This window comes from Papio anubis, chromosome 9, assembly GCF_008728515.1.
Source record: "Papio anubis isolate 15944 chromosome 9, Panubis1.0, whole genome shotgun sequence".
Lineage (NCBI taxonomy): Eukaryota > Metazoa > Chordata > Mammalia > Primates > Cercopithecidae > Papio > Papio anubis.
In genome coordinates this window covers 18,488,973-18,504,985 of record NC_044984.1, presented here as the reverse complement: position 1 = coordinate 18,504,985, position 16,013 = coordinate 18,488,973, and the positions used below count along the sequence as shown (strand labels likewise).

At 38.8% G+C, this 16,013-nt stretch overlaps 1 protein-coding gene across 5 annotated transcripts in view; it reads right to left on the bottom strand.

Moving 5' to 3' along the window:
- Positions 1-16,013, bottom strand: part of AEBP2 (AE binding protein 2) — a 116,543-nt gene that overhangs the window by 49,494 nt on the left and 51,036 nt on the right. For all 5 annotated transcript variants that reach the window (XM_009180334.4, XM_031650327.1, XM_031650324.1 and 2 more), the window contains exons 4-5: positions 10,558-10,744; positions 3,707-3,831 (exon numbers count right to left, since the gene is read on the bottom strand). In XM_009180334.4, the coding sequence (XP_009178598.2) occupies positions 3,707-3,831; positions 10,558-10,744 (312 nt within the window). The remainder of the gene's footprint in view (positions 1-3,706; positions 3,832-10,557; positions 10,745-16,013) is intronic.

Sequence of the window (16,013 nt, the reverse complement as noted above, 5' to 3'; positions counted from 1 at the left end):
GTGAGCCATATTTGTGCCACTGCACTCCAGCCTGGGTGACAGAGTAAGACCCTGTCTTGGAAAGGGGAAGAAAGACAAAGGATATTAGCAGGGCATGGTGGCTCACACCTGTAATCTTGACATTTTGGGAGGCTAGGACAGGAGGACCGCTTGAGGCAAAGAGTTCAAGACTAGCCTGGGCAACACAGCAAGATCCTGTCTCTATAAAAATAAATGTTTAAAAAAAAAAAAAAAAAACCCCCCAAGGATGTCCCCTCTCACCATTCCTATTCAACATAGTACTGGAAGTCCTAGCCAGAGCAATCAATCAGGTAAGATCAATAAAAGGCATCCAAATAGGAAAAGAGAAAATCAAATTTACTTTCTTCACTGACAATATGATTCTACACCTAGAAAAACCTGAAGATTTCTCCAAAAAGCTCATAAACCTGATAACTTTGGCAAAGTCTCAGGATACAAAAAAAAAAAATCACCGTACAAAAATCAGTAGTATTTCTATACACCAATAACACTCAAGCTGACAACCAAATCAAGAATGCAATCCCATTTACCAATAACACACACACACCCCCCAAGGAATACATCTAACCAAGGAGGTAAACAATCTCTACAAGGAGAACTACAGAAGGCTGCTAAAAGAAATCATAGATGACATAAAATAGAAAAACATGCCATGCTCACAGACTGGAAGAATCAGTATCATTAAAATGGTGACAACGCACAAAGGAATTTACAGATTCAATGCTATTCCTATCAAGCTACCAATATTTTTTAATGGAATTAGAAAAAAGTATCCTAAAATTCACATGGAATGAAAAGGAGCCCAAAGAGCCAAGGCAATTCTAAGCAAAAAGAACAAAGCCAGAGACGCCACTTTACCAGCCTTCAAACTACACTATAAGGCTACAGTAACCAAAACAGTGTAATACTGGTACAAAAACAGACAAACAGCCAGGCGTGGTGGCTCATGCCTGTTCATCCCAGCACTTTGGGAGGCCGAAGTGGGCAGATCACCTGAGGTTGGGAGTTCGAGACCACCCTGACCAACATGGAGAAACCCTGTCTCTACTAAAAATACAAAAGTAGCCAGGCGTGGTGGTACACGCCTGTAATTCCAGCTACTCAGGAGGCTGAGGCACAAGAATCGCTTGAATTCAGGAGGCAGAGGTTGCAGTGAGCCAAGATCATGCCATTGCACTCCAGCCTGGGTAACAAGAGCAAAAGTACGTCTCAAAAAATAAAAAATAAAAAAATAAAAAAAAGAATAGACAAACAGACCAATGGAATAGGATAGAAGCCCCTGAAATAAAACTGCACACCTACAACCAACTGATCTTCAAAAAAGTTGACACAAATAAACAGTGAGGAAAGGACTCCCTAATAAATGGCACTGGAGAAATTGGCTAACCATATGCCAGAGAATGAAACTGGACCTCTACCTGAGCTCTCACCATATAAAAAATTAACTCAAGATGGGTCGAGCATGGTGGCTCATGCCTGTAATCCCAGCACTTTGGGAGGCCAAGGCAGGCAGATCATTTGAGGTCAGGAGTTCAATACCAGCCTGGCCAACATGGCAAAACCCCATCTCTAATAAAAATATAAAAAGAAGCTGGGCGTGGTGGCATATACCTGTAATCTGGCTACTTGGGAGGCTGACGGAGGGGGATCGCTTGAACCTAGGGGGTGGAGGTTGCAGTGAGCCTAGATCATGCCACTGTACTCCAACCTGGGCAACAGAGCAAGACTCTGTCTCAAAAGAAAAACAAGTAGGTAGAAATAACAGGAAAGCTATATATAATTGGGAAGTTAGCAAGGACATCTCCAACTGCCTTGAATAGTGAAATCCAAGGATGCTCTAAAAGGTTTTTATATAAAATAACAGGGTGTTGCATATGATCTATGCAAAATCTCCCATATAATTAAGTCAATACTATATAAATAGTTGTTACATTGTACTTCTTAATTTGTATGATTTTTATTGTGGTTCTTGTCCCCGCAAATATTATCAATCCGTGGTTGGTTGGAACCATGGTCGCAGAACTTATGGATACAGAGGGATGACTGCATGTAGAAGAAAACATAAAAATGCAAAAAAAAAAAAAAAAAGAAAAAAAAAAAGAAAAGAAAAGAAAACTCTTTATTATAGGAGATGAAGGAAACAGAGATTCAAACCAAACAAGATACTGATATCAACAAGGACCTTTTGTATTTCAATTCTCATGCATTTTTCAATTGAAATATAAAAAATAAAAGTAACCCAAATTTAGTGTATTTACAATTTTTTTTTTTCAGACAGGGTCTCACTTTGTAGCCCAGGCTGCAGTACAGTGCCGCGATCACAGCTCACTGCACCCTTGACCTCCCGGGCTCAGCCAATCCTCCCACCTCAGTCTCCCGGGTAGCTGGGACTACAGGTGCACACCACTATGCCTGGCTAATTTTCTGCATATTTTTGTAGAGACAGGGATTTGCCAATACCCAGGCTGGTACTGAATTCCTAGGTTCAAGCAAACTGCCTGCCTTAGCCTCCCAAAGTACTCGGATTATAGGTGTGAGCCACCAAGCCTGGTTGTATTTGTTTGTTTGTTTTGAGAAGGAGTTTCGCTCTTGCTGCCCAGGCCAATTGTGAGTGCAGTGGCGTGATTTCGGCTCACCGCGGCCTCCGCCTCCTGGGCTCAAGCAATTCTCCTGCCTCAGCCTTCCGAGTAACTGGGATTACAGGTGCCCACCACACCTGGGTAATTTTTTGTATTTTTAGTAGAGACAGGGTTTTGGCCATGTTGGCCAGGCTGGTCTCGAACTCCTGGCCTCAGGTGATCTGCCTGCCTAGGCCTCCCAAAATGCTGGGATTACAGGTGTGAGTCACCAAGCCCAGCCTGTATTTTGTCAGCCAAAATTAAACACATACTTTTCAGAGATTCAAATCACCAAAAGTATGATCTACAATGTACATTTATTAACTTAATTACACCAAACTACACCAATTTAAAAATGACTGAAAAACAAAATGAAAAGAGGCATGGAAGAAAGAACAATTCTCTATTACAACTTCTAATAAAACAAAAAATAAACTGCATTTATTCTTCTTCAAATTTGGTACTTTTCTTCTTCTATGTTGACAACATAAGTCATTCAATAACTATATTGAGTGCCTATCATGTGCCAGGCAAACTTCTAGGCACTTGGGCTAGATCAGTGGAACAAAAGAGACTAAAATCCCTTCCCTCATGAAACTCTGATAGCAAATATAATCTTATTTTCTCTTTAACATAAACTCTGGATGGGTGCGTGGGGTAAGGGGTGGCTCCATGCAGTACACAGAAATGTGAATGAAACTTTTTAGAGGTAAAAGGAGTCTCATGTTCTAATTTTGCAAATGAGGAAACCAGGTGAGAAAAGACACCTGGTTTACCTAATGTCAGAGTCCAGTAATGCCTAGTAGCACTATATGATGTGTCACCCCATTATTCCTAAGTAGCTCAAACTAAAGGCTAACATATTCGGTTTAATCACAAATATGTAAAATTACAGGAAATGTGTGCTTTATAACCAATAATACAATACTTTAAATACTGATAAAACAAAAGGTTTTGTGATTTTTGTTAAATTGTATTTTCTTAGATTTTGAGAGATTTAGAAATGACTGTGGAAATATAATTTGCAAAGCTTTATATTTAATTTGAAAAAATAAAAGAATACTTACAGTACTATGAAAAACAACACTGTGTCCCTTCCCTAAACTTTCTATATGAGCTGAGAGGTTAAAGCATATGGCTCGATGTCTTATCGCATCCAGTGTTTGTGCATCGAAGAAATCATGTGGCCGTGCTAAAAGTCAACATAAAAAAAAGTAAAGAATATTTAGAAAAACATAACAGTAACAATAAAGACTGACACAATTAACAAATATGTACCTATCAATAGTATTTAAATGCAAGATATTATTTGCTGACAAAACATGGACTCTAGATAAGAAGACTAATACGCAAAAGCATTATTTCAACTAATGAGTGAATGTGGGTTAATTCTGACCCTTGGTGAGTTAAGTTCTAACCTTAAACCTCATGATTCCACATCTCAGCTACTTCATTTTTCATAAAACTTTATCTTTAGTAGATAAAGATAAACATCTCCCCAACATCTCTCCTCAGCATAAGGTCTGTATTTTCAGCAATCTAAGGAACATCATCTACGTATCAGGATCTCAAACTCACCACTGCCAAACATACAAAATAAATTTCATGAACATTCTGTATTACCATGTAATTTCAAGTTGTACAAATCTGACAAGACAATAATATTATTTTGAGGTTTTTTTTTTTTTTTTAAAGACAGAGTCTCACTCCTTCACCCAGACTGAAGTGCAGTGGCGCCATCTCAGCTCACTACAACCTCTGCCTCCCAGGTTCAAGCAATTCTCATGCCTCAACCTCCTGAGTAGCTGGGACTACAGGCGCACACCACCAAGCCCGGCTGATTTTTGTATTTTTAGTAGAGCTGGGTTTTCACCATGTTGGCTGGGCTGGTCTTGAACTCCTGGCCTCATGTCATCTGCCTACCTTGGCCTCCAAAAGTGCTGGGTATACAGGCATGAGCCACTGCACTCAGCCTATTTTGAGGTTTTTGACAAGTATTTTCTTGATTATGAACAACTATTCGAACAATGATCTAATAAAATTACAAACAAAATTTTCAGACACCAATCAGTCCACCAAAGCTGCCAATCAACTCCACCAGTTATCAGCTGTGTGACTGCAGGCAAACTACTTAACCTGCATTACACTGTGCATTATTTGTAAAATGTAAATTATCGTTAACAATTTTCAATTGTAATTAAATAAAACAAATGCATATAAAAATGCCTTATAAATCATAAGGCCATTTATATTAATAAGTTTATATCACTGGTGTTTTTCTTTTTCTTTTAGACACAGTCTCATTCTGCTGCCCAAGGTGCTAGAGACCAGTGGTGTGATCATGGCTCACTGCAGTCTCTAACTTCTGGGCTCAAGTGATCCTCCTGTCTTAGCCTCTTGAGTAGCTAGGACTACAGGCATGTTCCACCATGGAATTTTTTTTAAAGAATAAATTGTTTCACAAATATACAGTAGGCAATATTTTAGTGTAATCAAAAAAATTATACACTGAAGATTTAATTTGGTAAGAACATTTTTCAAATTTCAACTTTCATCCCACTAATTATTATTATACATTGTTCTATTCTTATTCCTAATAAGAAAGTTGCTCAAAATACATACGTTGATTATTTTACATTTGTGGAGCCTACTAATACATGTAATTTTTCAAGATCTGTAATTGAAAATTCAATTTTACTAATAAAAGGGTTGGCTTGATTCCCTGGTACAGCATATTGTGAATTACATATATGCTGATTTCCCACACTATGGCTATTCAAAGAGTTCTCAAAACATCTACACAAATTCACCACAGCTTTTATGGGGGAATATTTTCACCAGTTGGCACATTAAATAGAACATACCTAAACAAACAGCTCTTTTCTCTGGATATTTCCTCAAGAGAAAACAAAACACCAACTAGTAATAAATGAGCAGAACCCAGCGGGTGTGGTGGCTCACACCTGTAAACCCAGCACTTTGGGAGGCTGATGCGGGCGGATCACAAGGTCAGGAGATGGAGACCATCCTGGCTAACGCGGTGAAACCCCATCTCTACTAAAAATACAAAAAATTAGCCGGGCGTGGTGGCGGGCTCCTGTAGTCCCAGCTACTCGGGAGGCTGAGGCAGGAAAATGGCGTGAACCCAGGAGGCAGAGCTCGCAGTGAGCTGAGATTGCGCCACTGCACTCCAGCCTGCGCAAAAGTGTGAGACTCCGTCTCAAAAAGAAAAAAAGAAAGAAAGAAAAAAACGAGCAGAACCCAAAAGACTAAGAATGCAGTGACAATGGGAAATCAGAAAGAAAAAAGTACTTGACATTTGCAGGGCTGGGCAGGAGAGAGTTCTGAGAAATACATCACTTTCCTGTTAGATCAGTGGCTACTCGAAAAAAAAATGTGTACTTTCTCCAAGCTCTCCAAATACATGCTTTTTCCTAAGAAGAATAAACACTTGGGGAAAATAATAACTCATCACTCTAAATCACTCAAATTGACCACTCCTCACTCAAATTTAAACACTGAAGCCATCACTTAAATTCACAATAATGAAAGGAGCCCTCAATCTTCAGCCTGTGCATTCAGACCTTAACCACACTATCTGCACTGTATATATCACGAATACCAAACTAGAACAGTAGTCTCCAAAGTAGGTGTGTGTCATGATCCATCAGAGTAACTAAAGAATATAACACCATTGTTAATTTCTTCATCTCATTCTTTTTCAATATTCCTTCTTGGCAATTTTGCATAACGCACATTAGTAGTATTACCCGTATACAATGTATAAATTACATATGTTAAGACTGTGTGCTCGGTATTTTTTTAACTAATAAGATATATAATTTAAAACCTTTGATGCTGTACACAGTGGCTCATGCCTGTAATCTCAGCATTTTGGGAGGCCGAGGCAGGCAGATCACTTGATGCCAGGAGTTTGAGACTTGGTGGCCAACATGGTAAAACCCCATCTCTACTAAAAATACAAAAATTAGCTGGGCATGGTAGTGTGTGCCTGTAGTCCCAGCTACTGAGGAGGCTGACACACGAGAACTGATTGCACCTGGGAGGCACTGGTTGCAGTGAACCAAGATTGTACCACTGCACTCCAGCCTGGGCAATAAAGTGAGACCCTGTCTCAAAAAAACAACAACAAAAACGAAACAAAAAGGTTGAAAGATCACAAACTGACAACCTAACATTACAGGTTGCTGTGAGTCAAGATCACACCGCTGCACTCCAGCCTGGGCAGTAAGTGTGAGACTCTGCCTCAAAGAAAAACTTTGGAAACGACAAAAATAGAAACTCTATTTTCCCGTGGTTCAAAATTACATATATTGTATGATTTATCTTCTCCTTAGGTGCAATGATGATGACGTGGTTATGTAGAAAAATATCTTTATGCTTAGGAGATGCATCTTAAGAATTTTGGGTCCATGACCAAAAAAGTATATAGATAGGAAGATAAAACAAATGTACCATATTGGTAAATCTCTAAGTGAAGAGAAATACAAGTATTTATTATACTATTCTTTCCATTTTAAAGTATATTTTGAAAAGCATTAAAAATGCTTTTTAAAGATGTTTTAAAATAATGAAAAAATACATAAAAATTAAAAAATATATATATATATATATATTTATTTAAATTTTATCAGACCGGGTGCAGTGACTCACACCTGTAATCCCAGCACTTTGGAAGGCTGAGACAGGTGGACCATGTGAGCTCAAGAGCTCTGGTCAACAAGACAAAACCCCATTTCTACCAAAAATGAAATACAAAAATTAGTTGGGTGTGGTGGTGTGTGCCTGTAGCCCAAGCTACCTGGGAGGCTGAGGTGGGAGGATCACCTGAGCCCAGGAGGTCGAGGCTGCAGTGAGTCATGACTACACCACTGCATTCCAGCCTGGGTGATGAGTGAGACTCTGTCTAAAGAAAAAAAAAAAAAAAAAAAAAAAAGGTTAAAAAAAAAATTTTTATCAAACAGAAAATTACATTTACTACATGCTGCTATTTATAAGGTATATTTTTCACAGTTACATAAAAACTATCTTCTTGAATTACATGAGGAAGATACTAGGTAAAGTTAACCGCTACAGATATGTATACTTAAAGAAAAGAGCGAATCCGCGGGTCAAGCGCTGCAGTTCAAGCCTGTAATCCCAGCATCTTTGGGAGGCCGAGACGCATGGATCAATGCAGGTCAGGAGATTCAGACCATCCATAACACGTGAAACCCCGCCTCTATTAAGAAATACAAAAACTAGTCACAGGTGGCTGGCTTCGTAGTCCCAGCTACTCGGGAGGCTGAGGCCGGAGAATGGCGTGAACTCCGAGGTGGGCGAGCTTGCAGCAGCTGAGATCTGGCCACTGCACTCCAGCCTGGCGATAGAGCTTGGTGACCTCGCCTCAAAAAAAAAAAAAAAAAAAAAAAAAAAGAGTGAACTGCAGCAGCTACAACCATGCTAATTCAAATCACAGCACTGTCTTAACAATGGCTCCCCACAGTGAAAAGGCCTTAGATCCTGTTTAAAGTTCATAAAGTAATATATTCAGGACTAACCCCATTCTCCTCAATAAAACAGACGCCAAAAAGGTATTTTCATCCACCACCTCTCTCTGCCAACTCTCCCTATGCAGCCTGCCTTACAAGCTAAGTTAGTATGAGGAAAAACACCACCGTCAAAAGAAACATATACTTAAGCCGGCACTAGTACTTTGTTTCTAAGCAAGAACTGGGTATTTAACTGAATCTGTCTTCTCTTTACAAGACAAAGCGTAGCAAATTGCATAGATATTGCCAAGTATATAATGTGAAAAGTCAGAAAATTTAAATGATTACTGTGTATACACTGAGACTAAAATAATAATGAGGTTAGGTGAAACTGGTGGAGAAGTTATCTGGTTTTTGAGTACCATAATATATATTTAGCAATTTTCTGTGTGCAACTGCAAGATACTCGATATTAACACAAGTAAAATTACAATGTTAAATTTCTGTTTTTATAAAGGAGGTCAAAATGAAAATGGTACCATAAATAGCCAACATTGACTAAAAATAAACATGATTACTTAAACAAAAAAGAAACTTAAGGCCAGGTGTGGTGGCTCATGCCTGTAATCCTAGCACTTTGGGAGGCTGAAGTGGGAAGATCACTTGAGCCCAGGAGTTCAAGACCAGCCTGGAGAACACAGAGAGATCCCCATCCCTTCAAAAAATAAAAACTAGCCAGGTATGGTGTCTCAGGCCTGTAGTCCCAGCTACTTGGAGGCTGAGGTGGGAGAACTGCTTGAGCCCAGGAGTCTGAAGCTGCAGTAAGCCATGATCTTACTACTGCACTCCAGCCTGGGCAAGAGTAAGATCCTGCATCCAAAAAAAAAAAAAAAAAAAGCAAGAATGAAACTAAGAGTTTTAGGAAAGTTTGCTTTTCTCAGTTAATGAGGTAGGAAAAAAAAAAAAAACAGTTTTCTGGTCTGTTCATTTGTCCACTATAATTCTATAGTAACAAAAAGATTTTCAGTATTTTACAGACTAATTTCACAGTCAGGAATTAGTGTCTGGAGTCTTGTCTATACTAATCAATCCCCAGAGAAAGGGTAAAGTACAATCTATTTTTTCTTTCTAATTCACCCCTGGAGTGGACTTCCTTTCAATGACAGCTTTATTCACTCATTCACCCATTGGTAGTTCTTCATTGAGGATATATAGTTAAAATTAATCAGCTGGTCGAGCACAGTGGCTCACACCTGTAATCCCAGCACTTTGGGAGGCCAAAGCGGGTGGATCACAAGGTCAGGGGTTCAAGACCAGCCTGGCTAACATGGTGAAACCCCGCCTCTACTAAAAATACAATAATTAGCCGGGCGTGGTGGCGGGTGCCTGTAATCCCAGCTGCTCTGAAGGCTGAGACAGAGAATTCCTTGAACCCGGGAGGCAGAGGTTGCAGAGCGCCGAGATCACACCACTGCACTCCAGCATGGGCGACAGTGTGAGACTCCATCCAAAAAAAGGCCACAAACTAACCAGCTGATGCAAAGAAGCAGTGACCAGCTACACTCCGAGGTTTCAAAGTCTGTTCCTGCTCCCAGCATTTACAAGCCTTAACATCTAATTATTTTGTATCCTAAACATCAAGGACACATTTTGGCAAATAAGCACATAAACATTGTACATATATGTTACAACAGACTAGGTACTATGACACACATTACATTCAAATTGTTTTGCTATGGGCTGGGTGCGGTGGCTCACGCCTGTAATCCCAGCATTCTGGGAGGCCGAGACAGGTAATCACCTGAGATCAAGAGTTTGAGACCAGGCTGTCCAACATAGTGAAACCCTGTCTCACACCACTGCACTCTAGCCTGATGACAGAATGAGACTCCATCTCAGGAAAAAAAAAAAAAAAAAAAAATACTGCTTTGTTATCCACACACATTGCTTTGTTGTGGTTTTTGTGTTGTTGGTTTTTTGAGACAGGGTCTCACTCTGTCTCCCAGGTTCAAGTGTGGTGGCGTGATCACGGCTCACTGCAGCCTCTACCTCATAGCTCAGGTACTCACACTACTTTAGAGTAGACAGGTTACTTAACTTTTACTTGATATTTACTTTTAACATGTTCAAATTTTCTAAAATATTTCTAGAAATACCAATGTTACCATATTTTAAATGTTATTTTAGAAGAGAATCAGAGAAGCCCCCAAATCTAATTCTATAGTTTATATTTGAAGGCCACATATACTCCGTTAGCTACTATAAACATGTGCCACTGAATTCTCCCTCACACTGAAAGATGGGCATCCTACCTGTTTATTACTTTTAATAGAAGAGGAGTTGAAGTTCCAAGTGGATTTGCACAAAAGCCCAAGATATCTTTTAAAACCATCAAATACATCAGATTTTCTTAATGTAACACTTACGTAATGAGCGTCGTCTTTTGTTCTTTAATTTCCTCCTTTTGTTCATTCCAGCTTTAGAAGGAGATTCTTCTTTGGCCTTTGGCTGGCTCGAAACTTTTGAGGAGTTCTGCTGACTGAAGTGTGTGGGTACATGACGAGCTAGCCCTCCCTGAGAAGCAAAGCTGGCATTGCAGCCACCAACAACACACTAAAAGAATATAAAACAGAAATAATGTCAGGCATACTGTGTAGGGCACGAGAAAAATCTAAATGAGTATCTAGTATTTTCAGAAGTAAATTAGTACAATAGAACTAATTCCAGAAAGGAAGCATAAGGGACTAGTAGTCTTTTCACTTTATGAAGTTGCCAAGTAAGATGACATACATTAGACAAAGCTTGAAAATGCAACAAGTTTCACGACCTCCCAGTTTACTGCTATTTCCACTATATGCAATACAAAAATAGTGGGATCTTCTTCCCAGAAAAATCTGGTTTTGAATTAATCATTTTTATAGCAGGAGCACTAAGCTGTGTTTGCAACAAAGAATTAGATATCCTGACAATGACTGGATTCCTGAATTTTATTTTTATTTTTTTGAGATGCAGTCTTGCTGTTGCCCAGGCTGGGGTGCAGTGGTGCGATCTCCGCTCACTGCAACCTCTGCCCCCTGGGTTCAAGTGATTCTTGTGCCTCAGCCTCCTGTGTAGCTAGGATTACAGGTGTGTGCTACCATGCCTGACTAATTTTTGTATTTTCAGTAGAGATATGGTTTCGCCACGTTGGCCAGGCTGGTCTCAAACTCCCGGTCTCATGTGATCTGTCTGCCTCGGCCTCCCAAAGTGCTGGGATTACAGGTGTGAGCCACCATGCCAAGCTGGATTCCTGGATTTCTGAAGTATTTTTCTTATGATACGTGTTACTTCAAAACCTTCAGTCGACTTCCTAGCGTTATACACTATTAAAACAGGTGACAGAAAAGTTCAATATTGACTTTTTAATGTATTTTTTCTTTTTTTTTGAGACAGGGTCTCAGTCTGTCACCCAGGCTGAAGTGCAGTGGCATGATCTCGGCTCACTGCAGCCTCGACCTCCCAGGCTCAAGCAATCCTCCCACCTCAGCCTTCCAGGTTGCGGTACTATTGGCACATGCCACCACGCTCAACTAATATTTTTTTGTTGTTGCATTTTTTGTAAAGAGGGGGTTTCACTATGTTGGGTAAGCTGGTCCTGAACTCCTGGGCTCAAACCATCCACTTGCCTTGGCCTCCCACAGAGCTAGGAGGTGTGCTCCACCACACCTGCCTTGTCTTTGTAAATTACTTTCTTCCAAATTTCTTAAGCTTCAGATGAAAACCCATACGGACTACATTTAATATTTTTAAAATAAATAAAATTAATTTGTTAAACAATTAGATCCAGCCTTTCTCTTAGAAAAGACATGCTCAGTGTTGGTCATATGCAGCGCTCTACAATATCCTTCAAATACTGCCTCTTTAGCCTTCTGTACTTGCAATATTAAGAAATCAAAAGGTTAACTACCCGAGTCACCTGACAGATGTGCTATTTTGCCAAAGAATGCAAAATGTTCAGGTAGCACCAGAATTAATATATACAAATTAACCACGGTGTAAGTGTGTGATTTCTAATTATATCTTGGGGGAAAAAAATTTGCAGGTCTTCTAACAAATGAACCCTGGTAATTAAAACAAAACAAAACAGAAACGTCCACAGATGGATGGATGACAACTTTTCTATTAGTCATTTAACCAATTTACTTAGTTTCTGACTTACCAAACTCTAAGCATATAAATTTGTCATGTTAAAAAACAAATATATTCATCATGTTATCCCCAGGCGGTTTATCTTGTAAGAGTTCATGTAGATAACAGCATTAAAAAAAATCGGATGCCTCAGGCTCTTTCCTTTAATTGAGGTACCTCTACCAATTGTAAGCTGCTAAAATCACAACACAGCCCTTTATTTGTAAAAATTGTAACTTTCCTCATAAAGTCTCTCTAAATCTGCCCCAAATGGACAAGGGCTAATTCTCCCTTGAGGCTGCCCTCACACTTAACTGCATATCTATATGCTTATCCCAACTCACACTTTCCATTTTGAACACAGAGATGTATATTTATGAATATTTATATTTCCAGAAGCATCTTGCAAATCATAGATATTACTAAGTATATTAGCAGAACTAAACAGCTATATGTTTACTGATGCTGATAAAAAAAAAATCATTCTTCTTAAATGGTATCCATTAATAATTACTCTCTTTATTTTGACATACAAAATATATTCTGCGGGCTCCTTACGGCCCTCAGCATCTCTATGAAAAATGTTTACTTACTCTATGGTGCATACTAAGTTAAAAAAGAGATAGAAATGATTCAAGACTTTAGTTCAAATACTTATCTACGTCCAGTATTACACAATATGCTAGAAGTATAAGGATGAGTATGATATAGTTACTATACTAAAGGAGCTTCTATATGTTCAGCAAAACATACATATAAAGCAGTAACTTCAAAGGAGTACAGTAAGGCCTAATTAAAGCACAGGGCTATGGGAACCCCTGAATAGAGGCAATTAGCCATATTCATTGCTCTGAAATTAGTATTTAATTCATACAACAACCTGATGAATGGCATGGTCCTCAAATAGGCTGCAACAAGAATTTTCACCTACGGATTCTGACCATGAGAAGTCAGCATTTAATGATTTCTATATATAAAATTTAAAATTTTACCACATATTTTGAGTACCAAGAAATAATAACGCTTTTTAGAGTCGCCATCTCTTCTGTGGAATACCAACGTTGCCACAGAACTACATGGTCCACTGCCAAGGTCACTGCAACCCTACGAACCACTAGCCAAATATCTGCTACTCAACACTTTAAATATTGTTACTGTTACTGAGTAAATGAATTTTTAACTTTATTTCATTTAAATTAATATTAGTCATCCAAGTGAAATTCATATTACATAAAATTAACCATTTGAAAGTGTACAATTCAGTGGAATTTAGTGTATTCACGATGTTGTATAATCACCAGCTCCACATTCTCGCCAACACTATTTTCATTTTTTTTATTAAAATCATCCTAGTGAGTGTGAAGTGGTATCTTGTGGTTTTCTTTTTTTTTATTTTTATTTTTTTATTATTATACTTTAAGTTCTAGGGTACATGTGCATAACGTGCAGGTTTGTTACATATGTATACTTGTGCCATGTTGGTGTGCTGCACCCATCAACTCGTCAGCACCCATCAACTCGTCATTTACATCAGGTATAACTCCCAATGCAATCCCTCCCCTATCCCCCCTCCCCATGATAGGCCCCAGTGTGTGATGTTCCCCTTCCCGAGTCCAAGTGATCTCATTGTTCAGTTCCCACCTATGAGTGAGAACATGCGGTGTTGGTTTTTTGTGGTTTTCAACTGCATTTCTGTAATGATCAATTTAACTTTTAATTTAAAGCCTGAGCCAAGCACAGTGGCTCACGCCTGTAATCCCAATACTTTGGGAGGCTGAGGTGGGTGGATCACTTGAGGCCAGGAGTTCAAGACCAGTCTGGTCAACATGGTGAAATCCCATCTCTAATAAAAATATAAAAATTAGCCGGGGAGGCTGCAGTGAGCTGAGATCATGCCACTGCACTCCAGCCTGGGTAAAAGAGTGAGACTCTGTCTCAAAAAAAAAAAAAAAAATTAGCTGGGATGGGCATGGTGGCGCAAGCCTGTAACCCAGATACTCAGGAAGCTGAGGCACAAGAATCACTTCAGCCTGGGACGCAGAGTAGCGAGCCAAGATCGTGCCACTGCACTCCAGCCTGGGCAACAGAGTGAGACTCAGTCACAATTTAAAAAAAAAAAAAAAGTAAAAAATAAATACATAAAACCTGATACTCAAAATTGCTTGATACTTGAATTGAGAGTGTTTATTTACCCTGATGGGTTAGTTTTGTACCATCCAATACATATATCCATTAGATACATGTAACTTCCGAGCATTTGAAACGTGGCTAGTCTGAATCGAGAAATGTTATAAGTCTCAAATACACACCATATCTGTAAGATTTAGCATCAAAAAGTACAATTTACTGATTTTGTAAATTGATAAAGCTGAAATAATAATATATTAGGTAAAACCAAAGATAATTATTTTCACCTGTTTTTTTATTTTAATGTGGCATTAGGAAATTTAAAACGACATGTGGTTCACATATATTTCTATTACCCAGTGCTACCACAGAATAAGCCATAAAATACTCACTTTCCTTACTTCACTGTTTTAGAAGTTATTATGCCTGTATTTTCTATCTCCTATTGTATAACTGTACATTAATATAAGAAAATCTTTGCAACCGGGTTCCTAGTTTAGTATTGGTTTATTCAACTAAATCTGTTGAAAAAACTCTACATTTCCAATATTAGAATGGCTGACTACAATTAAGGCCGAGGTAACAACAGTTCAGACTTAAACCCTCCAGTATACTATTCAGAGGGATTCTGCGATGACTCCACTCAGGATTATCTGTATATGGTCCCCATAGGGTCTTAGAGTCATTCTGTCCCAGCATCCTTCCAGACACCAAAGAATAGGCCCTAGTAGCACCTAGAACTCAGAGAGTAATCATCAAGAGTTTTAGTCCAAGTGCACACACAATCCCAACACTCTGGGAGGCCAAGGTGGGAAAATCACTTGGAGCCCAGGAGTTTGAGACTAGCCTGGGCAACAAAGGGAGACTCCATCTCTAACCTTCCCCCAACAGGAAAAAAAAAAAAAGTTTATTTTAATCATCAATCATTCAGTCCCTGGAAATGAAATCAGTAATGAGAATTCTAACAGAAAATTGTTTTATCTTTTATTTTGGTCATTTATCAATCAAAAATCATTTTTAAAAAGAAGTAAAATTTAGAACTAAAGAGTGCTTATATTAAAGAAAAATGTAATAGAATCACACATATTTCACTTAAATACAAACTCTTCTCTGCTAAAGGAAAAAATAATTTTAGGCATCAATTAATCAACATGCTACAGAATATGAGGCAGAGACAAATCTGCTGTTGCTTCAAATAGTCTAGTACCATCCTCTTTACATGAGCATTTCATGTTGCTGAGTATGGTTTTAGTTTTCAAATACGTTTTATATTTTCACTCATAAATATATCAATTATCACTGAACTCAAGCCACTACACATGGTGTTATGATGAAAAAGAAACCGATTTCAATGATGAGGGAAAAGCTGGTTGTTGAACACTGATATGGTCTGGCTCTGTGTCCCCACCCAAATCTCATCTTGAATTATAATCCCCATGTGTTGAGTGGGAAACCTCCCAGGTGACTGGATCATGGGGGGTGGTTTCCCCGATGCTGTTCTTGTCATAGTGTGAGAGTTCTCACGAGATCTGACGGTTTTAAAAAATGGCAGGTTCCCCTGCACTCTCTCTGCCATCACCTTGTGAAG